The sequence below is a fragment of the Helicoverpa armigera genome, chromosome 6 (assembly GCF_030705265.1).
Source record: "Helicoverpa armigera isolate CAAS_96S chromosome 6, ASM3070526v1, whole genome shotgun sequence".
In the NCBI taxonomy this organism is placed as follows: domain Eukaryota; kingdom Metazoa; phylum Arthropoda; class Insecta; order Lepidoptera; family Noctuidae; genus Helicoverpa; species Helicoverpa armigera.
This window is the reverse complement of record NC_087125.1, coordinates 13,198,404-13,223,531: the sequence shown is the minus strand read 5'-3', so window position 1 is coordinate 13,223,531 and position 25,128 is coordinate 13,198,404. Positions and strand designations below refer to the sequence as shown.

The window sequence follows — 25,128 nt, the reverse complement described above, 5'->3', positions numbered from 1 at the left end:
TAATTACTAACGGAATATCATTGATACTTGGCAACATGTCGGAGACACTTACAAGGTTTGTGTAAACGTGAAAAGCTAGACCCCAAACTGCATACTTTAAGAACTAAGACCTAATAAGTGTATTTTACGTTTATATTTTTATCTTTTAAACCCTACGACTTTTTCTAAATCTGTTTTTTAAACAAATGTAAACAAATTCAAAACAACGTACGTAAAAATCTACAGCTCTCTACGTAAGCGCTTTATATGAAAACTAGCTAATGGCCAAACGTTCGCGTAGCGGAAACTTGAATTTCTCCGAAGTTTATGCATGCACTGATTGCATTCATACATAATCAATTATACACAAATACACACTAATTTTCGGACACATCTCTTTTCTTCTAAAGTCTATGGATTAAAAAAAGTTCCGCCAGGACAACGTTTGCCAACGTTCGCCCAGCGGAATCTGTTTTTGGTGAATTTCTCCACAATGGCTGCTTAAACAAATTTTTATTTACCATACACAATTATAGGACGTCTTACACTAATTATCTGCATAATTAAAATCTTTAAATTCAACAACATTCCGCTGCGCGAACGCACACCAATAGTTAGGAGTGACTTGAGAAATCATTAAATGTCTCTGTGTGAGGGTTAATATCGTGCATTATGTAATTCAGTACATAGACTAGTCATACAATATTAATATATTTTAAGATACAGATTTACATTAATGAACATTGTTTAAGAAGTTATTAGGCCGTACTCTCGTGTATTATCATCAATTAACCAATAAATGTAAAAATGCTTATTAAACAATGTTTATAATTAATAAGATCTTTTGTTTATTTGAACCCCACGAGTCATTTTAAAATACCGAAGCAAAAATTAAACGTTATTAAAGCTATTAATGACTTAGAATGGCAACACCGAATTATTAATAGCTTATTGTCATTGTAGAAATCGTAGACAAGTATATTTCTGGGAACAAGGATAAAATAAAACACCAAAAGCAAGTCCATTTACAATGTTTTTTTAATCAATATAATAATATTCTTAATAAATCCAAAATATTTACACAATACAAAAAACATACAATACTACCATGATCGGCGTCCGTGGCCAGCAGTGACGGCCAGTGCTACTTACTAACCAATATCGGGGAAACTGCTTGCAACCACTACTCTATTGCGTTGGCTTAGAGTTCAATATCGGGTGCCGCTTCCTCAACAGGCTTTGCACCACAACGTTAAATAAAACAAGTAATTTGTTAAACAAATGACCGTTTACATGGATTTCCAAACTTGTGGTTCATACAAATTTTAACTAGGAAGCGGCGTCAACGCTCAAGATTGAACCATTCCGTGGTACGCTACAACATACATACACGGACATCAAAACTATCACTAAATGATAGAACGGGGCTCGCGTACCACGGAACGGCCCTCAAATGCATCTATAAGCTTTGATTAATAAAGTTATGTGACACTTGCGTATCGATATTTTTTTCCCAACGATGGGCGTGGAGTGTTAGAAATTCTCTTGTATTACAAAACTGACGCGTCAACACAAATTCCATTCCCGCAAGGTGTTCGACTGTACCTATCCTTCTTATAGATAAATTATAAATTGCTAAGTAAGGAGTGATGCAAGCTTTCAAAGGAAATTAAAGTGATTTCTCAGAACAAGCGAAAAACGAGCGTTCACACTGCGGTGTAATGCTGGCTATATCATAGCAATTCATGTTGAAGTTAAGGACGATATGCAACTGGCGAACGCTACAAGTACTTGCAATATATCGACAAATAGAGGTGTGATAGCTATCGGAATTATCGATGTCGATACTACAGTCTAATATTATCGACATTGTAAGTTTCGGGTTCCGCAGGCCCCAGCGAGTCCTCCCTGTATGGAATGCGATTATAAAAAAAAGGATACGACATTATGACCCCACCGTTTACATTTTACTTATAAAATATAAATTATACAAGACAATATACATAATAATTAATAATATGTATAGAACAATTTATCCATCGAATAATTAGTGTTTTAAAAATAACTATATAACTTCCTAACTGAGAAGTGTAAATCTATTTCATTAAATAACTATGCCATATTATATTATTTTGAACTAAAATAATGTATGGATGAATGTACCTACACATTTCAACGAGAATTGATTTTATTATTAGTACTATGAAGGGATCTCCGTTTATACGCGATTTATTCCCAAAAGATACACTCTAGAGATACTCCGCTCTTTCAGGACCATTTGGGGACTTAGTTGTAGTCAATTGAGTTTCAGGAATTAGTCTACAAAGACGAAGTATACAAGTATCGAGCGAAGCTTACATAGAGCGGGAAAGGGTCGGCATACATGGAACCTTCATCGTATGAACGTGACTACCCAGAGGGAAGTAAACTCCTTACTTATAAATGTTACTCTATATTTATATAAAATTACTATATTCCACGAAGCGTAACTTTTTCGTATTGTAGACACATACTTGTCATTAAAATTCATTTCCGATCTCTCAAACTTAAAAACGAATATATATTTATTAAAATAAAAATTTCGCTAAACAGTGCAGATACAAATAATAACATTTATAAGTAAATGAACATGAGACATTGAGACGACAGCTAGATTTGTGGCGACAAACAAAACTGCACTTTTCATAAGATGGTTATTTTTTTTTCATGTGAAACGTTGAGATTTTATTAAAGAAAATATTAATTTTATTTGCCGCCACAACGAAGTGAACAGATGATAAAAATAATATTAAATGTATATGTAACGATACACGAATGTAAATGCACCTTCACCAATTAATTTTGACATAAACGCTTCTATTTTATATACAAATATACTTCAGCTGAAGAAATGCTCAATAAAAACTATTGAACTTTCTGTTTTTAGCAATTTTTTATGACCTTTTTTCTAAGTTTATATACCCGGTTGTATTATCTTCAGGTGAAGTATATTGTATAATATTTAATAGTATAACACAAGCTCAATTACTGCTAAAACGAAGGAATCTCGTTAACCCTACGGCACAGTGCACTGCTATCTGATACAAACGAAAGTAAATATAATCATTTTTATTACATTTTTCATTACAGTTACAAATAAGTTTTAAAACTAGTTATCATTTTTTTATAATTAGCTTGTTTTTATTAATATTATATAATGTTTTAATGCGGCCCGCGTGGACGTACAAACACACTTTATATAAATATATATGAGGCGAGGCAGGCTCGCGAGGCGTGTCACTTTAAAGATAAATATTGCAAGAAATAAGTAGATATACATTATGTATACAGCTAAAGACCACCCCGCGAGGCATAACTCGATAACAATTCGCTAATTTGTTGATAAACATAAAAAACGTATACCACACGAGGCGCAGACGAAACGTTGGAAAACTGCGAAAGACTTTTATACGAGACAAACTCGATGTTTCTAGATGTTTTGTTTAGTATAACAATTCTACCCTGCACAAAGTATATCGTATACTGTATGCAGCATAGAATTGTTATACTACAACCGCCATATGTGGTGGTTGTATGAGGCGAGGCACACGACACGACTGCGCCTCGCCTCATACAGCGAGGCGGCTGTCGCTGCCTCGTGCAGTAGATGGCTCGTGTATGTGCGGCCGCGCGGGCAGGCCGGGTGGCGAGTGGCGCGTGGCGGTGACGTCACTACATACCTCAACCCGCGACCACGCCTGAGCCTAACGGCGGTTTTGTCTGCAATTTTGAGAAAATGTCTACTTTAATACCGATATGATTAACAGAAATTCGAGAGGAAAATGCTAGAACCAACTGAATCCCTAAGCAAAAAGTTGCTGAAAGAGATGGTATTCTAAACAATTGTACAAAATGAAAAAAAAAAAACAGCCACAAAAAGTCCGCTGGCAAAATTAATCGGCTGATACATGAAGGGTTTATTGATTTCGGGAACCATCATTTGTTCCGCATTGCAGCTGCATTTCACAAAAGGATCCCATTCTACAAAAAATACCAGGGGGGGTATTGACCCCTTGTATGCTGATGGCGCGGATCCACGGTCTATTGTTCTCTATCGTATCGGTGGTATATGGTGCATACTGACCAGACGTGGGTATCACTTGCAGCAGGAGGAGGAGCGCGGCTGCTCGGCGTCGCCCAGCCGCCGCGCGCCGCCCGCCGCCGCGCTGCCGCCGCCCTCGCTCTTTGGTAACTTGTTCGCTGGAAACACAAGCAAACCACCAATGAAATCGACGCAAAAATCTGAGAATAGAAACTGTCCGATGATAGTTGCGACTTTTGCGACTTTCAAGCCAGTATTCAAATATCACAACGCATTTATCAACCCGGAATATCAAATCATTTGGCAATCTAGCGCGTAATCAAAGTGGATACACGTATTTGCTTGGGTGCAACTGGATGTCTCCATGCTTATGGCTACGATTCTAATTAGTGTGCGTTGCAGTAGTTTTATACAAAGAATATGGAACGTCACAGTTAATACATAACGACACTTTTGCAAATCGAAGTCTGCTTTAACCCGTGACCTATGAAGGGGTATAACCTGACCGACGACCGAGGGAGTCTGTGTTCCAGAATGTCCCATACGTAGGTTTTTAGCAAATAGGCTCAACAGCTATCAGCGTCGACCTAAAGGGATACAAGACGAAAGAAGGTCCCACTCACCGATAGCTAAGAATATGTCGTTAACATTCATGGCGGTCTTGGCGCTGGTCTCCATGAACAGCAAGCCGTTCTCGTCCGCGTAGGCCTGCGCCTCCTCGAACTCGACCATGCGCTTGGCAGCCAAGTCACTCTTGTTGCCCGCTAGTGCTATCACTATGGACGGAGAAGCTTGCCGTTGGAGCTCCTTCACCCAGTTCTTGGCGCGACCGAATGTGTCCTGAAATTGAGAAATGGAGATTGTTAAGTTGGTGCTGAGAAGATGTGTTTGATGGCCCATAATTGTGTCCTATTAAATTTGTCGGGAAGGCAAAATGAATTAGGAAATTCCAAGCATTGCCCAAAAACGTTGGTAATAAATAAAATTGAGTTTGTTTCCTTATAGGTAGGGCTACCATCCGTCCGGGTTTCCCCGGATTTGTCCTCGTTTGGAGGCCGTCCGGGGGCCGTCCGGGCGGGGTTTCAAGAATTGTCCGGGGAAAACCCGGACATTTTTCACAGGAACAAACAGGTTTTTCAATAACAATCGTTAAATCCACCAACCAAGCCAATTCCTAGCCTGCTTCGCCTTCATCAACTACGAGTTGAAAACTATTTTTTTTATCTTATTATTTTATTTTTTATCTATTTATTTATTTGCTGCAGAAGTCGAAGTGTCCCAAAACTCAAAAATTTTCGCGCTCGCTTCGCTCGCGGCTTTTTTTCTTGCCACTGTTTTATTTTACGTTTAGCTACTTTCATATCCCAATATTCCAAAAAATTTGCGCTCGCTTCTCTTGCGGCTTCTTCACTTAGCGGATTTTTTTTATTATACAAGTTTAGGAGGTTTAGTGACCCAAAACTCGAAAATTTTCGCGCTCGCTACGCTCGCGGCAACTTCACTTTACAGTTGTTTGAATTTTTCAACATTTTTTTGTCTAACTTATCAAAAAGGTAACGCCGTTTTAAAGTCCTATTACTAACAAGAAAGTAACTTCTAGTTTCCATATTTATGACCTACGAAATACATTTCGTCACAATCTTTAATACTAGGTATTACATGAGCTAGAGACGGCCCTGACTTTTCATGTAAGGAAGCACCTCATTGAATTTAAGTATATATTTTAGTCATATTAAAAATTAGGTCTTGTTTTGTTTAAAAAAAATTGGACTCGTCCGGGGAAAAAATGCGATTTACGCCAAATGTCCGGGTTTTTTAAATATTTGTCCGGGTTCGGCGAAATTCGAAATGGCAGCCCTACTTATAGGAGACAAAAGCAGTGAATGTAATGTAAGATAGCATATTATGTACTCTATAGTGTGAAATATCAGAAATAATTACAAAACACGTGACAATAGTCATCAAAATAATGAAAGACCAGGTTCCCCAGATACGGGCCACCTAGAACCTAGAGTATTTTGACCTACTAAAAAAAGACCCTTATAATTTGTTATTTGGCATCTTCTATCTCTGATACATTCTTTCCAAATATTTATCTACAAGATAAAGCAATTCGAACGATAACCTGCTAACATTCAACTATCAGTCTGCTGTACCATTATCAGTCAGTCCGTTGGTCTATATCTCGTAGAGATATAAAAGAAAGATTGATGATCACCTTCCTGACCTTAATATTTATACGATTCTCAACAATTGTAAACTTTCGCTTATTGCAACTGTAAGGAGAGAGAAATCAATAATGCAATTACAATAAACAGACTTCTAATTAAAAATTCGACATTTTCATACCTTGTAGAGAGAAACTATACAACGCAATATTGTAAAGGAATAAAAAAGAAAATATTTCATCCTCATCTGGATTCTAGATTATTACTCATTTGTCATCATAATCTTATCATCCAATTGCCGTGCATAATTGTATTCTTTCATTATTTTCGAATTATTACATAAAATAATGAGACTTGAATCAATCAACCAATAATTGTCTGTGTGAGAGGGGGCCATGGGGCGATAAAGTCTTATGATGAAGACATAATAATTTTAAATTGACCTTTGCAAAAGAAAACCAAGTTTATAAACTACATTCCGACACAGAAAATATGCTCATCAAAGCATAAAATAATATATTTCACATGAATTAATTACAGACAGACATGAGAACTATTGGTTTCCGGCGATGTAGTGAATGACACATGCTATCTAAGCTGTACTATATTATACTATAATAATGAAATATCGAACGCCAGACGAGAACATATCAATACATTCGTAATTATTCACAGAAATAGCGACAACTTTGTATGGTAATTATTTATGGCCCATTTCTGGCATTTCTGAGCACTTTTATGGGCGTTTCATCTATCTATTCATTCTCCTTTAAAAATTATTAATAAAAAATAATTAAATTATGTGCCTATCTACACTGTTCTCAATTTGATGGTGCTCAACTATTAACCATTTTTGGGTAGAATATGAAAACAAGTCTACCTAATAAAGATTTTGTTTATGTAAAACTTCTTAGTGTCTAGTGGAATGGAAACTACATTCATTGGACTTAGCACATCGGACAAAGTATCTGTAGACCCTAACAAAAACTTAAAACAGGCTATTGATCTATCTGATATACTTTTAAATCTGTATTTAATATCGGCAGAAAACCTGTTCATCTATACCTCTATGCAAATATAATAAAGCGGAAACATTTTTTGTTTGTTTGTACCATAAAGGCTCCAAAACTACACCGAGTTGAAAAATTATTTCATTGTTGTAAAGCTGGAATATCCCAGAGTAATATAGGCTATATTTTATCCCGTCGCGAGTATAAGTTCCCCCGGGACGCAGATGACACTGCGGGAAAACCGAAAATCAAATATAAAACTCACTTCCACAACATTATCATGCTTTAAGAATAGAAGCCAATTTTGAGTTAAGCTCGCCGTTGTAAATAAACTTTCTGTATTTTTTTGCGCGTTTCCTATACCTAGGGCTGCCATCCGTCCGGGTTTCCCCGGATTTGTCCTCGTTTGGAGGCCGTCCGGGGGCCGTCCGGGCGGGGTTTCAAGAAGTGTCCGGGGAAAACCCGGACACTTTTCATGTAAGAAAGCACCTCATTGAAGTTAAGTGAATGTTCATAGTAAATGGATTACAAATTAGGTACTATTTTGTTTTTAAAAAATCGAACTCGTTCGGGGGAAAAATGCGATTTACGCCAAATGTCCGGGTTTTTTTTTAATTTGTCCGGGTTTGGTGAAATTCGAGCTGGCAGCCCTACCTACTAAGTGTGCAATAAAGAATAATAATAATATTCTAAGATGATGGCCATTAAACTTAGCACCATCAACTGCACCACATACCTAGCTACATTTTCCACACATCACATGAAGTTATGTAGATACAGTAAATATTTATAGCGCATAACATACACGTCCGTTATCTGTCTGTCGGCACGCCCTTGAACTCGAAGACTTACTTGTTTAATGCCATTTAAAGTATTGACCGCCACCGAAATAAACTGATTTCTATGTTTTTAACATACATATGTGTGGATTAGATACGCAGGTGTTAATTTAAATAGTTGTATTAAAAACGAGAAAAATACGGCGAACAGGAAACGCGCAACGGTATATTTTTTTTTTTTACATTAATTTTGAATAGTTAAAATCCCGAAACACTTTTATAAAATAGTCATTAATCTATACTAATAAAATAAAGAGGAAATATTTTTTGTACCCTAAAGACTCCAAAACTACTCAATCGATTTCAAAAAAATATTTTATTGTTTTCCCCAGTAACATTCTGAAATTGATAGTGTGTACATTAAAATAAGGAGATTAAACAGCTGAACGGGTGCTGATTTAATCCGGCCCAGATAATAAGCACCTGCAAATGCCTAGAACAGAAACTACTTCATAAACCTATGTAGTTTTCTGAAATTTAATATAATATTGGAAAAGAAATAAGAAATTTTGTTCCGTTTTGTCTACAAATAATATAGCACAGTCTCAAACGGAGACACGTTTTATTAGTTCATAAAATAGGACTAATTGGCTCTTCCCAATAAAAACATAACTAAATACTATAAATAAACAAATCATATTGTTTCCTCGTACTGAAAAATCAAAACGAAGTCATTAGTCATGGCCTCATAGTTGGCGGGTAATCCCACTATCTGTGCCACAGATAACGAATTCGATGGTTTTATTTTTTTATCTGTGCTCCTGTTATCATTGATGGAATAAAGTAGACTTTTGTATTTATTTTCGGACATTTGAAATGCAGTGTCTTCGATATTTTTTTTAATGTTTAGGAAGGGAAGAAGTTGTAAGAAAATTAAAGTCCTGAGAGATCTTTAAGCTTAACTTTAAATTCATATGTTAACTAATCCTTATTTTATATTACGGAGTCTTTAGGTAAATAAAATTATAGTCTTTCCATTAATATTATAGGGAAAACTGAAATTCTAAATGACCAACAACAAATTCTAAATGAAACAGAGCGACAAATATTTTTTGATAATAAGCAATTTAATTTTATATAGGCGGTTAGTGATAAAGTATGGAATGTTGGTAATCCATACCTATTACATGAAGAGATAAATATGTCTGTGTGTTGTGTATATTATTATATGTGTATATTATATTATGTCATTATGAACTTTACAGTTTGACACATAGATAGCAAATATGGTGAAGACTAGCATATACATATAGCTAAGGACACAAGTGTTAAGACCTTAAGAGACATCCTTTTTTTGATGGGAAAACCTCAAACGACCCATCGCACTGTGGGTGCAGCGTGAAGGAGTGTCAGACTCTTATTTACTCAAACCCACCACGTTCCTTCTTAAGCCCTATATGCACCAGGGCCGCGGTAACTACAACCGACTAGGTACTATAACCGCATTTTTTGGAGCCTGAAGTTAAGCAAGGCTGTGCAGCTTTCCTAAGACATACTGCGCAGCCAAACAGGTCACAGTCTCTAAGATACATCAGCCGTTATCTGTCCCAAGGTTTGATAAGACCTCCACACTTTCTCCTTCAGTTCTCATTGAACAAATCGTCACAAACGTCCGTACCGTGTGTTTACAAGTAAGAGAGAGGGGTGATTAAGCCTATAACTGAGCTATAAATAGAAACAACTATGAATTACTAGCTTCTACCCACGCTGAAGCCCACGTCATGATACGCATGCAACAGAACCAATAGCATTAATGACGAGTAAGAATACCTGGTATTGTATTTCAGTTATGTGTTCTAATGTTATACTTGAGTCTTTGTAAACAATTAATATTTTTTTAGGAGTTCTCGCCGGTTTTCTCCATTTTTTTTTCTGACGTCAAAAATCATCAAATGACCCCTCCCGCTGTGGGTTAGCAGCGGTGAGGGAGTGTCAGACTCTTGCTGACTAAAAACCGTCGTGTTCCGTCATAGGCCTTTTATGTACCAGGGCCGCGGTATCTCTTTCGAACAACCCGCAGCCCCGGCAGGCCTTGGCCCTGCTGGGCCCCGCTGGGGTTGCTGACATGCCGGTTTTCTCCATGGGATCCACTTTTTGGAACCGTGGAACTAGTGTCTGGCTTTTCATATTATGTCTGTTAGAAAATAAAAGCTTTTGACTTTGAAAAAGTTTGTTTTTTGAACATGCTTATCTCAGGGAACCATCATCTTTTAGACTCCGGGCTGCTTTGTGATAGTTTCTAAACATATACAAAGGGATTTAAGACGGACCCGGGAATTGAATCCGAGATCAAGTGCACACAAATCGCGCTCTTAACTACTAGACCAAAACAGCTAAGTTACTAATTATATGGCTCATATTCACAGACATCATAAACGTCGATTTTTCTAAAACTATTTATGTAGTTTGAAAACTAAACCTGAAAATTCATAGTAAACTTTATTTTAAGAGAACTGAAGTTTATGTTGTCAATGAGAATGGGCCTATTCAGGAGATAATATAGGACTTCACGAGTCGGGAGGCTCGGCAAGGGATCGTGAGACGTGCCGTATAATTGTTACGTTATCTGATAAGCGATAACGTTTGTATATCAGAGCGATTGTGCTGCATTTCTTTGTGTAGTTAGGGTTTTTATTTTATGTATTTTTGTTTACTTTTAGTGTTGGAATTGTATATGTCAAAGAAAACATGTTTAGTAGGAAAGAATCAGTAGATCCCCAATAGTTTTGTAGGCCTACTATAACGCTTTTTAACTCTGTAAAATCACCTAGAAAATAAATATTAGCAATTTCAAAAGAACTGAAATTGCAAAAGTCCTAAGTACTAAGGCTTTCATAGGATTAAGGAGCACATAACTATTTTTTTACTGAAATACATTGATATACATAGCCAATATAGAAATAATATTTGCTATTTTTGACCTACTCTTCATGTCACGATATCACCTTAGCACCATTCGGAAATCGTGAAATAATCCAATTGGCATATCGTCATATTTCCAACTGAAGTGCTCGCTAAAGGTGTTCGCCCACTGGCTTGTAACTGTCTGTAAAAGTTCGGATGTTTATGAAACGCATAGACAACGCAGATAAATGGTCAAGTCAGACACAAGAATAGACTTTCAATTTAAAACCTCTAAGATATGTATAAGCACCGGACATCCGTGGGAAACCGGTTTTATTACACGAACCAAAGAATAATAAAGTTATACCTATTACCGTACTTATTTTTTTAACCAATTTAATTAGCTTAGCAATTGTTTATCAAATAAGAGGAACAGTCTATCATTTTCTACGAAGCATGGGGAGTCAGCAAATTCACACCCATCCAAGGTCTGACCTCGGCAAAAACAGCTTATCTTCGAAATGATGACAAGCCGTTTGATATCTATGCACCTTATGCAGTTTATTTACTTTTTATATCAATGTATGTATGTCACATGACTAAGACTTATAGTCTTTATAGTCAGTAGGTATATGCAACAATATATTTCATAGTAATGCGTACTTAAGTTATCATTAAACATGCCTTCCTATATGTTTATTAACTCTCAGGTCATTAAAGTCTTCAACCTCAATAACTCCTTATCGAAATATCAATAAATTAAATAAATAACACTATCAAAGTGCAAGATTAAGGACACAATAATTTATTTAGTTGCAATTCCAACTTGTAAGGCTGGCAAGTTTTCAGAATCATTAATTTGGGATTTAAAGAATTCACAATGATAAAGAGTCTTATTTAACCTCTATCTCTCTTTTATTCAAATTAATCCGCTCATTTCATATAACACTTTCATCTTGAAGGAATAAAGGGTTAATTCAAATTAAACTAACAAAAACTGTATATCATAAATCCTATGTAAACACAATACTCAATGTAACAGACAATTTACAATATGTCATCTTTAGAGGTATACCTCAAGTTATACTACACTATATACGAAATATATGAAGATACATATATATACATTTAAACTAATTAGAAAATGTCATAAACAAGGAAAAATCTTAACACACGACACTACCTAACTAACCATACAATATCTTCAGTAATCCGTAGTTAAAAACAAAACTAGTCACGTGCTTAATTCGCATCGCTCTTAACCGAGTGTGACGCAATGGTATTCGTTAGTTCGTATGAAAAACCTGCCCTAGAGTTGGCAAAAAAACTTAATTGATACCTGTGATAAATGTCAGAGTTTTGTGTGTTTGTTTTAGTAAGCGTTTTTTGTAGTAAAGTTGTTTGTTTTGTTAACTGACTTTCCAAAAAGGAGGAAGTTGTCAATTTGTATTTTTGTATGTTTTTGTTTGTTTGACAGGTGTCATAATTTTCATAATCAAAACAGAATGTTTTTCCTGTTGTTGTTATTTCGTGTCAAATAAATAGTATTTTCTTTCTAATATGAACTTGAATATAATAACGAGGAACTAGTGAGGGAATACCATTCCCAAAAGGTCTTCAAAAACCGACCAAAAGCCTAGTTTTCCAGTACCACTTCAAAATAGATAGATAAGACAGGTGAACAAAAAACCTTTACTTGTATATGAATATGAAATCAAATCGTTCTTTGTTTCATCATAAGTCATTCACTTGCAAATATTTAAATAAGACTTCCTCACAGAAATACCTCGAGTCGCGACAATGGCGTACAATTGACTGAACTCCGCTGACCTAGCAAGGACATAACATTATTATCAGAGTTTACAAAGAAACTGCGGTACAGATTATGTATGTGATAAGTTGTCTGCAGACAGATGATATTTTGAGAAAATACTATAATATTGATAGTCTAGCTAGATAAAGCAAAAACTGATAGCATTGTGTATCATGTACTTATTTGGCTTCAGTGGTCAAATATAATTTTGATATTGATTTCTAACAATCTGTCTAACCTCCATTCCCAATATTCTATCTGATTATCAAACTATCTCTAGTAAGCAAAATAACAGATAGGTACATAGAATATTGAGAATGCCCGTAAATTACAAACCTTTCTGCAGCTAAAATATACTTAACCATGGAGATTTAAAAAATTGTGCCCTTAGAAAAATAATAATAAAAAATTGTAGCTAAACTGTTACACTACAGTGATTATTTTTCCGACCCAAATATCGACCAATAGAATTGCACCATTCGACGTCACGTGGTACAACCTACATGGTATTATACTGATAATTTTTTTTGAATATTTTCTCTGGTCGTTGCTACGTCAAACTGACAGGTTGTGGCCGACATTTGGGACGGAAAAATAATCCCCCGAATACCACACGAGCTTCAAAATTATCTGGCATTTCCCTCAAGGTTCCCTGCAAACAAATAAAGTCGTCAAGTTTTTCAGGAAAAATCACTCGCGCTTCGCGCGACGAACCTATCGGAAAATACCCGATAATTTTGAAGCTCTTGTGGTATTATAAGTGAAAATTCACTTTTGCTTTTGCCAAAAATGCTGTTACATTACGCGTGTGGCACTAAACACTGAAAAAACACGAACGACCTTTGCCTACTGACCATCGCTTGACCGTGTGGGGCACAAATTGTACCGGTATTGTCCAAGTAGGTTTCACGGTGGTGTATGAAACTTTTATCATGCAAAATATACTTAAAAAATATAGAAAAAGCTGTTACACCACAGTGAACATTCAGCTTTACTTTTGCCCAAAATGCTGTTACATTACACGTGTGGCACTAAACACTGAATAAACACTAGCGACCTTTGCCTACTGACCATCGCTTGACCGTGGGGCACAAATTGTACCGGTATTGTCCAAGTAGGTTTCACGGTGGTGTATGTAACTTTTTGGCTTTTGTTGTACACATTATATGGGCGAAGCAGTTTATTTTTTTCTTGGTAAAGTATATTTGTTTAAGAAAAGTTAAGTCGCTAATCATAGGAGGTGAATAATATTTTTATTTAGCAAACAAGATGTTCTTGATTGCAGAAAAACCTATTTTTGCATGTTATCAAAGAATTTTAACATATTTAGTATTTATTTTTAATTAACATAAGTACGCAGAATTCATGGTCTTATTTTTTTAAATATTAATTCTATTAATTTCAACATTCTAAAAATGATGCTCTACTTAGAACTGTCATTTTCACAGCTCTTTTTATCGATACAAAAGTGGATCAATCTGCGCCGTTACGATAGAACCGAATCGAATCGGCGTTAAACTTGAACTAGATATGTTCAATGCCATTCAGTTAGTTCTAACTACGGGATGTTCACACTGATGCTTTGTGATGATTTTGTTCATAATTTATAGATTAAGGCTTTGTCTTCATGCTTCAGGAAGCAGGAACTCGTGTTTTTATTTGGGTAAGACGTTTTTTTTTTTGCAGCAATAAATTTCTTGGTACTTAATGATCATCATTCCAGGTTTTTCCTTGTCTTATGGAAACTTAATGATGATTATTCCAGGTGTACCCTTTTTATAAATTGCTACAATGATTCCTAAAGCTATCTGACTAATTTTAAATACTGAACTAAATACCTCGTAGTGAACCCTATATCAAATGATAACAAATCGATACTGAACATTTTTTGAAGAAATTAATAAATATTGTTGAAATTAAATTTTGGCGGAACCCTGATGACTGTTTTACGGAACCCACCCAACCTTTTTACCCGACATTAGTAAAAGAGTTATTTTTGACTACAACTTTGAAAACTTTGTACGCAATTCTGAGTCATTAGTAATTGTAACCGCGTCGCGATAGTGAAATCTGCTGTACATTGTTCAATTGTGATTTTTGGACGTATTATTCACTTTCTATCCGGAGGTTTGCGAACAAAGCCCGTTGTTAGGAATAGATTATAAGTAAGACTTATAGGTTAATAATGCAAGGAATTCGTTTGGTGTGTTGAGATCTATAATAGTCTTTGTTAATGCAAATTTATGAAAATAGTGTTTGTTTGAACGCGCTAATATCAGGAAATACTGGACCGATGCGCGGGAAGAAGTTCCCTAGAGACGCAGACGAAACTGTTGAAAGTACTGAAATGCAGAATTACCACATTTTGTACGGTCTGAGGTCAGTAAATCATTTCTGAACGTTAAAAAATATCATTTATTCAGAAGTTAATTAAACCAAATAGCAGTACATTATATTCCACCTTTTTTGGAACACAAAGTGCAAAGTACATATTAAGATTATAGTGATAATATATTTCCTTTTGAATTAGACTTTGATAACAAAACATGTTTACATTCTAGACTTCATTGACTAAACAATACTGATGACTAATATCAGATAGCTAAATTTTTAACCGACTTCCCAAAAAAGAGGTTCTCAATTCGACCCAGTATTGTCACTAATTTAGCTTTTTTGGAAACAAAACAGCTTAAAAAATAAAATGAAGCTTAACATGAATGGAAGATATTTTGGAACCGCTCCAGCAATTTCGGAGATCACCTTATATAAACAAACTAACAAACAAATGAGTAAGTATAGATGCACTTCACGGTACTCTGACGTATAACAAGTAAATATTTACCTGATTAGTAATATCATATACGACGATCGCCGCTTGCGCACCTCTGTAGTACATCGGCGCTAAGCTGTGATACCTGCGAATTGAAAAGGATATTGTTACAAGATTTGACCTATAAATATTAAATACTACATGGTTTTTTCAATGACACATTACTCTCGAATGTACTAATAAACTAAAGAGGCCACAATTACTTGTATGTTTGTACTCAAAAGACTTCTTACGTAAAATTATTTCATTGTTGGGAAGCTATCCTTGGATGACCTAGGCCCTAGGTCCCAGGCTATACATATATATTTTGCCATGGTACGAGACGTAGTTTCCACGGGATGCGGGTAAAATGTTGCTATGGGAAACAGCTAGTATCTTATGCAACTCATTAGCAGCACAAGTTTCATTCATTCATTAATTCAATCGTTACTAACTAATCAAATGCTAATTAGTCAGCTTCATTAAACATAGTCATTTTTTAATGATGCACATCAGAGAATCAATTAAGCTAGTACAAGACGATCAAACATAAAGGTATGCACAGACGACCTTCGAGTGTGAATTTCCTCAGTCCCTATTATCCGACTAGACGTAGAAGTAGCAATGATTCAAGGCCCATTGATTTCATTTGTCTTGGTTTTCCTCGAGCGATTGTTTTTGGTATTGCTTTTCTGTTTTATGGTGGTGTTTATGGCCTAGTGTTGCTTTATAATGTTTTAATTAATTTCGTATAAAAAAATCTAATCTTTGCCTACTACTTAAGTATACTAAAATAAGTATATTAAGGTGATATCAAACTTACTAAAAGAAACATTGTATTGTATTACTTGTTGTTATACCGAAACATAATCTAAACATGAAGAGCATAACAAGTCTAAATATGGCGCCAAATTGATTACCTACACAACACACTAGTGTCAATTACTATTCGTAAAACTATATTTTATTTGTGATCCAGCGATCATCTTGACCAGTCTCTCAAATAAGATTGTGTGGGTTCAATTCCAGGTCATGCAAGTACCAATGCAACTTTTATATATTTGTATGTACTTTCTAAGTATATAAAAGACACCAATGACTGATTAAAGGTGGCGTGGTGGTTAACGCTCAACCCTTGACTGAGTGACTGCCGCAGCCCAGTAATGGGACGATACGACAATCATTTTAAAAAATAGGATGAAATTCTGATAGGTAACAGTTACCCACTGGTATGTAAAGAACTTACTTGAAAAATCTAATAATAATTGTTGTATGTATACAACTGAAATAAGCATGGCCCATGTTTTATATCACCAACTAAAATGACCCTTTTTTATGGGAAAAATCATCAAATGACCCTCTCTCGATCTCTCTCGACCCTCTTTCGAACAGTCCCGCATCCCCGGCGGGCCTTGGTCCGTTGTTGCGCCCCGCAGACTAAAATCACCCTCAGTCTGAGTGTCTAGGTTTCAAGGAAATGCCCTTCACAAAAAAGGAAACATCATTATTGGGTAGTTAGTGTCAGCAATGACAATGATAATATACATAATTCTCTCAGTAGACATAGCATAAATGAAGCCAGTATACCAACCTTTCCTGCCCCGCCGTGTCCCAAATCTCAAACTTGACCGTAGTGTCATCGAGACAGACGGTCTGCGTGAGGAAAGCGGCGCCGATCGTGCTCTCCTGGTATTCGTGGAACTGGCCCTTCACGAAGCGGAGGACCAGCGAGGACTTGCCCACCGCCGACTCGCCGAGGAGCACCAGCTTGAACTGGCAGACCTTCGTTTGTGGAGCGCCGTTCGGCCGCTGCGCCGCACCGCTCCTGTTTGTTGCCATCGCCTATAAAAGAAAAATATAATTAGTTTTGCTATTAGTAATATTATAAATGCAAACGTAGCCGACTATGGGTCTTGCTTTCACTGCAAAAGAATTGAATTTGGTACATAGATAACATAAAGCCTGAGAAAAGATATAGGCCTTTTATCCAGCTGTGGGAAGTAGCTCCCTTGTGACGCAGGTGGAACCTAGGGGACACATATTTGGGCCAACTTAAATTCTAATTAATAGAACTAACCTCTTCTATCTGTGTGTTACATGAGAGTCCTAACTTATAACCACAACTCGGTGATACTGATTATCTGGTTTTTTGACTAACCTAAATATTTTTGATGAATAGGATATTTCTGACAAAGGAAGATATACATAGAAAGAAAATATGTACAAGTAATGTATGAACTGTTAGATATTATGTACAAGTTCTATTTATACCACCTTGCTAATCCTATTATTACTCTTGTCTATGTATCTGTTTCACCATAAAAGTATAGACTTTGGCATTATAGAAAATATTTTATCAATGGTGAGACGTCTTTACATTCAATATGTACTAGTTTCTGCCAGCAGTTTCACCCGGGTCCCATAGGAACTACTCCTCGCACCCGGATAAAAAGATAAATGGGCTATCCAAGACATGAAAGATTTTTTCAAATCGCTCCCTTAGTGATAGGTAATAGCGCGTTAAGACAAAAAAATAATTTTAGATACCTACTCCAACTCTATAAAGTAACTCGTAATATTTTTTTTGTGAACCTACATTTTTCAAAAGCATAAACATGAGTTACTTAAATAACATCGCCCTTGACCAGAACAGCTTACACCATGACCTTCAGCGGTTTGCATGAAAATTACCACTACCCACCTAATTTGATGAAAATATTTCTCTTTAGCTGAGTGCAAAACTATGTAGACTGTATGCAAACTACTTTGACACTGTTGTTATTCATACTTTTGCACTAATATAATAAAGAGAAAACATATTTTTTGTTTGTTGCAAAAAAGCTCCGAAACTACAGAACCGATTTGGCAAGTTCGTTCACTGTTGGAAAGCTACACTCTTCCCGAGTAACATAGGCTATATTTTATCCCCATAAGGGTAGTAGTTCCTACAGAACGCGAGTGGAGCCGTGGGGAACAGCTAGTTGATAATAAATGTTGCCAATGCAAGTAAACAAATATATTATCAGACAGACAGTAAAGTTTGTTGCACTGTTTTTATGAGATCATTATTACCATTTTATAAGCAAGATCTAAACTAAATGAATATGTTTTTCTGAATAATTTATGCTTCTGATCACAAGTCATAAAATCTTAAAAGATGGGGGGAAAATATTTTTTTTTCAATCCTAGAGTGGTGTTAAAAGTTTGTCTGGTGGCACCGTAGCTCTTAAATGGATGAACCGTCTTGGATACGCTTTATTAAATGAAAGCTGGTTCTAAAACATTAAACTAATACCTTTTGGGTCAACCTAGAGCAAGTTAAATGCATAAAAAATAGATGAGTAGTATTTTAGCAAAAAAAAAATGTTTATGTGGATTACATTGGGTGCCTACTCTCTTTACTTTCTAGCCCTGAGGAGCAAGCAAGCATGATAGTATGCTTATCTTAATAACCGACTCGCATATAGAAACAGAAAAGCCAAAAAACACGTGGCATAGATAATGAAATCCGTTTTTTTTTCGTGTTATAAATAGGAGATAAGCAAATTATAAATACACATATTATTTTATGGGCGTTAAAAACGAAACGATTGATATGACAAGTGCTAAATATACCGTACTATCTACAAAACCATTTTATTTGTAACTAGTCGTTTTCCCGCGGTTTCACCCGTGTCCGGTGGACACTACTGGCCGTACGGGGATAAAATACAGCCTATGTTACTCGGGAAGAGTGTAGCTTTCCAACTGTGACTTTTTAAAATCGGTTTGGTTGTTTTTGAGTTTATACAAATAAACAGATTTTTTTCCTCTTTATTATATTAGTGTAGACTATCTACAAAACCGCTTTATTTGTAACTAAAATACATTTGTGTCAAGATAAGTGAGAAATTAGGTTTACTAGTAATAGGAAAATTATACATAATTCAAAGTGATAATTATAATCTGTGTAGATTTTATGGATTATGTTGGTTTATATTCACTTTGAGCATAGTTCAAACCAAAAAAACTACACTAATATAGCGCTATACAAATCTGAAATAATTTAAAGGACGAAGTCCTCAGTTCTAGAGATTAGTTCTATAAAATATGCAAATAACTTTATCTTGCGTATTAATAGACTAACATATTTGACATACTAATGGTATTCATAGATTTATCAATACAGATGTGTAATAAATATGCATCAATTATTTATTTTAAAAACTATGCAGGAGCAGTCTATAGCTGTTTTTGAAGAGTTTGCCTGTTTCAACGGCTTATCTCAGAAACTACTGGTCCGATTTTAAAAAGCGTGTTGTTAGATAGTCCACTTATTGGGGAAGACTATAAGCTACGTTTTATCCGGGTGCGCGTAGTACCTACGAGATACGAGTAAAACCATTGGCGGAAGCTATTGAAATATATGGCTATTCAATAAATTAAATTAATGAATTGCCTTGCTTGTTATATTTGTATAAAAATACAATGAACATGAAAGGCAGGAAGGACCATACAAATCGGCGCAGGAAATACATAATATTACTAATTATAGTTGGCATAACAACCTTAAACTCAATGCTTATTTTACAGCATTGAGATCTTTTATATTTGAGTCTGCTGTCTTCATTAACAAAACGTGATATTTCAAAAATAGTTATAAGTAATTAAGTTTGTAAGTAATCAATACTTTTGTACTGATTCTCAAACCTATCTCTCTCTCTCTGGATTCTTTGCTCAAATAAAAACAAAACAATCACAAATAGAACACTATATTGTGCGAGCACCATAGACAGAACCTAGCAAAAAAAGATATCCTTACTAGCTTAATAACTTCCCTGACATATTATGAATCATTTTATATATACAGAAACTATTCTGCAAATAAGCCATATCTCATATTGTTTGTTTGTAGTGCATAAACTCGAAAACTACTGGACCAAAAACCTAGATTTTTTTTTCCACCATTGGCAAGATACACTCTTCCCAAGTAACATAAGCTATATTTTATCCCAGTACAGACAATAGTTCCCACAGGACACGGGTGAAACTGAGAGAAGAGCTATGATGAGTCATTTGATATACCCAGAAACAATTGGTCTGCAAGGAAGTGGACCCATATCTCATATTGTTTGCAGTATTTTTCATTAATATACAAGTAAAACAAAAGGTATACAATTCTTTAAACAAACAAAAAGATAAACCACAAACAAAGGTGCAAGGAAATGTTACAGTCAAAGTTAATTATTGTCCTCATTCACATAAAAACAATAACAATATGGCTACTTACTTGAAGATAGTGAGAACTTATTTATCAAATATTGTCCTACTGACATGAATTCACTGTAAAAATTATCTAAAATATGGTATTTTGTTGTAACTTTGTTACTTTGCTAAAACACATGTTTAACATTTTTTTATAAGTTTAATTTCTGTGAGTTTTCTTGTCTGTTTAAACAGAACATTGAACATTATTGAAGTCAGTTGTTCTTTATCTATACTAATATTATTCAGATTTACAGAGTAATTTCCACGGGACACTGGTGAAAGCTACAAATCATACTCCTCTACTTTCTTAACAAGGCTTATTGGTATAAGAGATCATATGGTCAAAGGAATATTGTTGATCTCTACAAACACGTTATCTAGTGCTACAATAACCCTTTATTATCCTTTCTAGAAGATAGACACCTACATTTTGTTAAACCTTTATATAACTGTAGCCGCACTGACAAATGATAGTAAACTCTATTGTCAAGAACAAAAACATTATATTAGTGTGAACTTATCAATTAATAATACTCCACTAATACATATTTTATGTTGCATTACCTTAAAAATCAGTGAAACCAGGAAAATAATCATTTCAAATAACTCCAATTGATATCTAAGTTTAATTTATGAATTATTTCAAGTGTGACGATAATAACTAGGAATAATTATGTTAATTGATGTGCATAACATTGCGCAATGTTGTGTCTCTACAGATTTCTGTTATGTAAACAGATTGATATAAGAACTCTTTCATACATACTCTTTGGAAAGATACAAGTGTAATAAAAAAAGATGTTTAACTCTATGGTGGTATTGTCCACCTCTTTGGTAGATAACTTTGCATAAATTAAAATGTAGCACTACACTTAAAATGTCTGCTTGTCTTCAACTAATTAATTGACCAATTTGTTTTTGTTTTTAGGTAAATAGAATATTCATATTTCATTAAAACTGTCCTTTTTACAATGTGTTACAAATGTCACCCTTTGGCATTGGGTTGCCTGGGTATAAACTGGGTTCAGGAGGTCAGATAGGCAGTCGCTCCTTGTACACAACACTGGTGCTCTGCTGCATCCAGTTAGACTGGAAGCCAACCCCAACATAATTGGGAAAAGACTTTGGAGATGATGATGAAATATCATCATTTTTCCTATGTTATTGTAGAATATTTTTTCAAAGGTTAAATATATGATGAAACTGATAAAAATGCTTATTTATTTTGTGTCACATTCTCAGCAGTAACAAATGATAAAAATCATAATTGCTTTAAAATCTTCCACAGATAATGAGGTGAAATTAATTATTTGCTCAAGGATAACAGGTTATGTACTTTTTACCATGATTCACTTTATAGGGTGATAAATACCTTGCTCATAAAAACCTGTGTGCTTGCAATGACAAATCATTTTTACTTATAAATTGTTTGTTGTTTGTTAATTCTTAGTAAAAAAGAGGAAAATATAGCCTTAAAATGGTGAAAATACTATCTTGTTTCAGTAGAGTAACATGCTGTATTGATAAGTTACCTAACATGAAGGTTTTATTTTCTTACAGTACTCACCAGATAAAAGTCCTACAAAAACACAGTTGGACACCATTGACAAAGCTTCAAGTGACTACTTAAAGTCTTAAACTACTAATCAATCACCCATGCACATTAAAAATAATTCAATTGGTTGTTTTTTTCTGAAACCTTGAGGCTTGAGAACTACTTGAGCGACTGTAATAAAGGCTGGCTTAAAACGGTAAACAAGAAGTTGTTATCTTCACGTCCGTATCGTCGCGAAATCACAAAGAAACAAAAGGTATTAACAATGACACTTTATCAGCCAGCGTTCGGCGCAGTTCGCCGGACCTACATTATACAATTTCTCGATCAATTTATCTGTCGCGCACCAAAAACGTGTCTGTTATGATGATGACTAACCGCTTATGCCCGTATCATAGCGTTTCCTTCGAGTCGGACGATTAAAAAATTACCAATAGACGCCCTCATCGGAATCAGCTGTATGTCATAAAACCACTCTACGTAGTCATCTACGCGTAAGATCACTTTGTCTCGGTGACTAGTTCTGAGAACAATATGCCTAATCGTCTCATTTCATGAACACTCTCAACAATATTCGATAAAATGACGCATTTACTTGATTATAAGGATATGAAAGACGTACCCTCCCTGTTATTATACCGCTGTTTTGCACTTTTCCTCGGGCGACAGATCCTCAAGAGGTCGCCGTATTGCCGAAAATATCATTAATTACACACTTTAACGAATAAAATCATTAATTTTAAATGCTAAACTGGAAAATCTAGCACAGAAATGCAAAATGACCACGAACAAACATGGAAGCGAGAGAGCGAGCGAGACGTTTCATTTCACAAAAAGCTGTCTATGGTTTAGTATACGTCATTAATAAAAAAGTTTGTTGCTTATGATTATTTTTGCGAAAAACAAATTATTATTGTTGTAAGGACAATAATAATTCATCAACGCATATCCATCACTTAAATAGTTCCCATGAGACAAATGCACAAAACTTCCTGTTCTCGTCTAGTATCGTTATTGAATATGGGATGCTTAGCGTCGCTTGAGAACCAGCATCATTTTTTTATTATACGACTTTCGACCTTACTTACGACCTTTCGATTACTTACGACCAATATGGAATTTCTAAAGGCCAAGATAATGTGCATATTATATGCATGCATATGCACAGGAAGCTTGAATGATCTGTGGCATGATCCATGACCTTTCACTTGTCAGTTCGACATCTGCTGTCATAGTTTGACAGATAATACTTGTTTCGCATTTGCTTGGAGGTGCACATTTTTGTGGTTATCATATAAAACAGTGCATATAATTCCAAAACACCAGGTTCGTACTATAGTTTTATAAAATGAAGATCACTCGATATAAAAAGGTCCAGAAATACTTAAAGTTCTACTACAATAACTTTGGTTTCCACCAGCCGTATCAAGTTTTGCTGGACGGCACATTTTGTTTTGCTGCTTTCAAAGTAAGTCTTCTTCTTAGTATTATTAAAGTCAATAACTTAGCCATGTGCACAAAAAAGAAGACTTAGTTTTCATTATTGCTGGCCCAAAATATTTCTAAAACCTTTGCCTATAGCGCTAGAAATCTTATCGAGTTCATTTGCACAGAATGGACAGCAAGTACCGGCGCAATGGTCGTCTGATCGACATTGTGGACGAGGAGTGGCGGGCTGAGCAGCTGCCTCATGAGGACATCCAGGTCCCGCTGGAGGAGCTGCCCGACCCTGAAGCTGATAGTGCTGACTCTCATCTCACGCTTAAGGAACAGAGTATGCGCTGGCAAGAGAATTTCCCGGAGCCCGCTAGCAATAATCAAAACTAGGTATTCTGACTAACTTATTAGCACTTTCTAACTTATGAAAAAATTCAAAATATAAAATTTTCTGTTTGATTTTATTTTGTTACATGGAAGATGCAAAAAAATGATTGCTTCGATAGAGTGTTGGCACTTTTTCACTTACCTGTGTATAGAAAAGTAGGTCTGTAGGTATAAGCTAACGTATAAGTATTCTTTCATCTTTTTCCAGGAACAAATAAACATAAGAGAACAAATCCCAAAATATTTGAACTCACAAGCTAAATTATTGACCACAAGATGTATAATAATAGAAACAGAGAAAATTGCAAAAAAGACCCATGGAGCCCTAACTATATTGAAGCAATTTGGCATACATGAATGTAATCATAAGGAGCCTATTGGAGGTTCTAACTGTATATTGTCTATGGTAGGTCGGAAGAATGACAAGCACTACATACTGGCAACACAGGACAGGGACTTACAGGACAAAATGAGAGAAAGAGCTGGTGTTCCACTTCTGTACCTCCATAACAAATCTCCGACACTAGAAAAGCCTTCACCGGCAAGCAATGCTAAAGCAGGCCAAAGCTTGGAAGGGAACCCTAATTTATTTATCACTGAAACTCAAAATGAGGCATTGCAAACTATGAAAAAAGTCCTTGGAGTAGAAGAAAAAGTTGAGGAACGGAAAATTCCTATTAGAAAGAAGAAACAGCATAATCCTAATCCTCTGTCCTGTAAAAAGAAGAAGAAGAAAGGACCAGTTAATAATAATAAGAGTAAAGGGGAGAGTGTGAGTGAAGGTAAAGTTAGGAAAAGAAAGAAGAAAAAGTTGCCACAACATCTGAAAGAGCAGTTGAAGGCTGCTGCTACTAGTAGTTAATAAAAGTTTTTATAATTAAATACAGTAGTTTTATTTGATATTTTCTAAGCCCTAGTAAAAAACATACGATTTTCTGCAATAATTATTTCTGGCTCTT

At 35.4% G+C, this 25,128-nt stretch overlaps 3 protein-coding genes across 5 annotated transcripts; 2 read left to right on the top strand and 1 right to left on the bottom strand.

Moving 5' to 3' along the window:
* Positions 1-999: 999 nt before the first annotated feature.
* On the bottom strand, positions 1,000-23,184 carry LOC110381205 (ras-related protein Rab-5B). Of its 2 annotated transcripts, none has more exons than XM_049852433.2 (6): positions 22,968-23,184; positions 17,135-17,385; positions 15,577-15,649; positions 4,684-4,900; positions 4,103-4,218; positions 1,000-3,738 (listed from the first exon to the last, which is right to left on the bottom strand). In XM_049852433.2, the coding sequence occupies exons 2-5, from the start codon at positions 17,380-17,382 to the stop codon at positions 4,115-4,117; spliced, it is 642 nt and encodes a 213-aa protein (XP_049708390.1). In that variant the 5' UTR covers positions 17,383-17,385; positions 22,968-23,184; the 3' UTR covers positions 1,000-3,738; positions 4,103-4,114. The 2 variants fall into 2 exon arrangements, with proteins under 2 accessions (XP_049708390.1, XP_049708391.1); XM_049852434.2 differs by lacking the exon at positions 22,968-23,184 and adding an exon at positions 22,358-22,717.
* Positions 23,185-23,559: 375 nt separating this feature from the next.
* On the top strand, positions 23,560-24,599 carry LOC110381204 (anaphase-promoting complex subunit 13). 2 transcript variants are annotated; one of them, XM_021341447.3, is made up of 3 exons: positions 23,560-23,671; positions 23,959-24,172; positions 24,378-24,599. In XM_021341447.3, the coding sequence occupies exon 2, from the start codon at positions 23,960-23,962 to the stop codon at positions 24,170-24,172; it is 213 nt and encodes a 70-aa protein (XP_021197122.2). In that variant the 5' UTR covers positions 23,560-23,671; position 23,959; the 3' UTR covers positions 24,378-24,599. The 2 variants fall into 2 exon arrangements, with proteins under 2 accessions (XP_021197122.2, XP_049708396.1); XM_049852439.2 differs by lacking the exon at positions 23,560-23,671 and adding an exon at positions 23,674-23,813.
* LOC110381203 (rRNA-processing protein UTP23 homolog) lies at positions 23,675-25,051 on the top strand. Its single transcript, XM_021341446.3, has 2 exons — positions 23,675-23,813; positions 24,378-25,051. Exons 1-2 carry the CDS (start codon positions 23,694-23,696, stop codon positions 25,029-25,031), a joined length of 774 nt encoding a protein of 257 aa, XP_021197121.3. The 5' UTR covers positions 23,675-23,693; the 3' UTR covers positions 25,032-25,051.
* Positions 25,052-25,128: the final 77 nt, after the last annotated feature.

Bases quoted from the DNA above. Each gene is read 5' to 3' on its own strand.
- LOC110381204 (XM_021341447.3), top strand. From the start codon at position 23,960: ATGGACAGCAAGTACCGGCGCAATGGTCGTCTGATCGACATTGTGGAC.
- LOC110381203 (XM_021341446.3), top strand. From the start codon at position 23,694: ATGAAGATCACTCGATATAAAAAGGTCCAGAAATACTTAAAGTTCTAC. The intron at 23,814-24,377 runs GTAAGTCTTCTT...ATCTTTTTCCAG, and splicing joins TTTGTTTTGCTGCTTTCAAA to GAACAAATAAACATAAGAGA.
- LOC110381205 (XM_049852433.2), bottom strand. From the start codon at position 17,382: ATGGCAACAAACAGGAGCGGTGCGGCGCAGCGGCCGAACGGCGCTCCA. The intron at 15,650-17,134 runs GTTGGTATACTG...TTCAATTCGCAG, and splicing joins GACACGGCGGGGCAGGAAAG to GTATCACAGCTTAGCGCCGA. The intron at 4,901-15,576 runs GTAAATATTTAC...TCTCAATTTCAG, and splicing joins TATATGATATTACTAATCAG to GACACATTCGGTCGCGCCAA.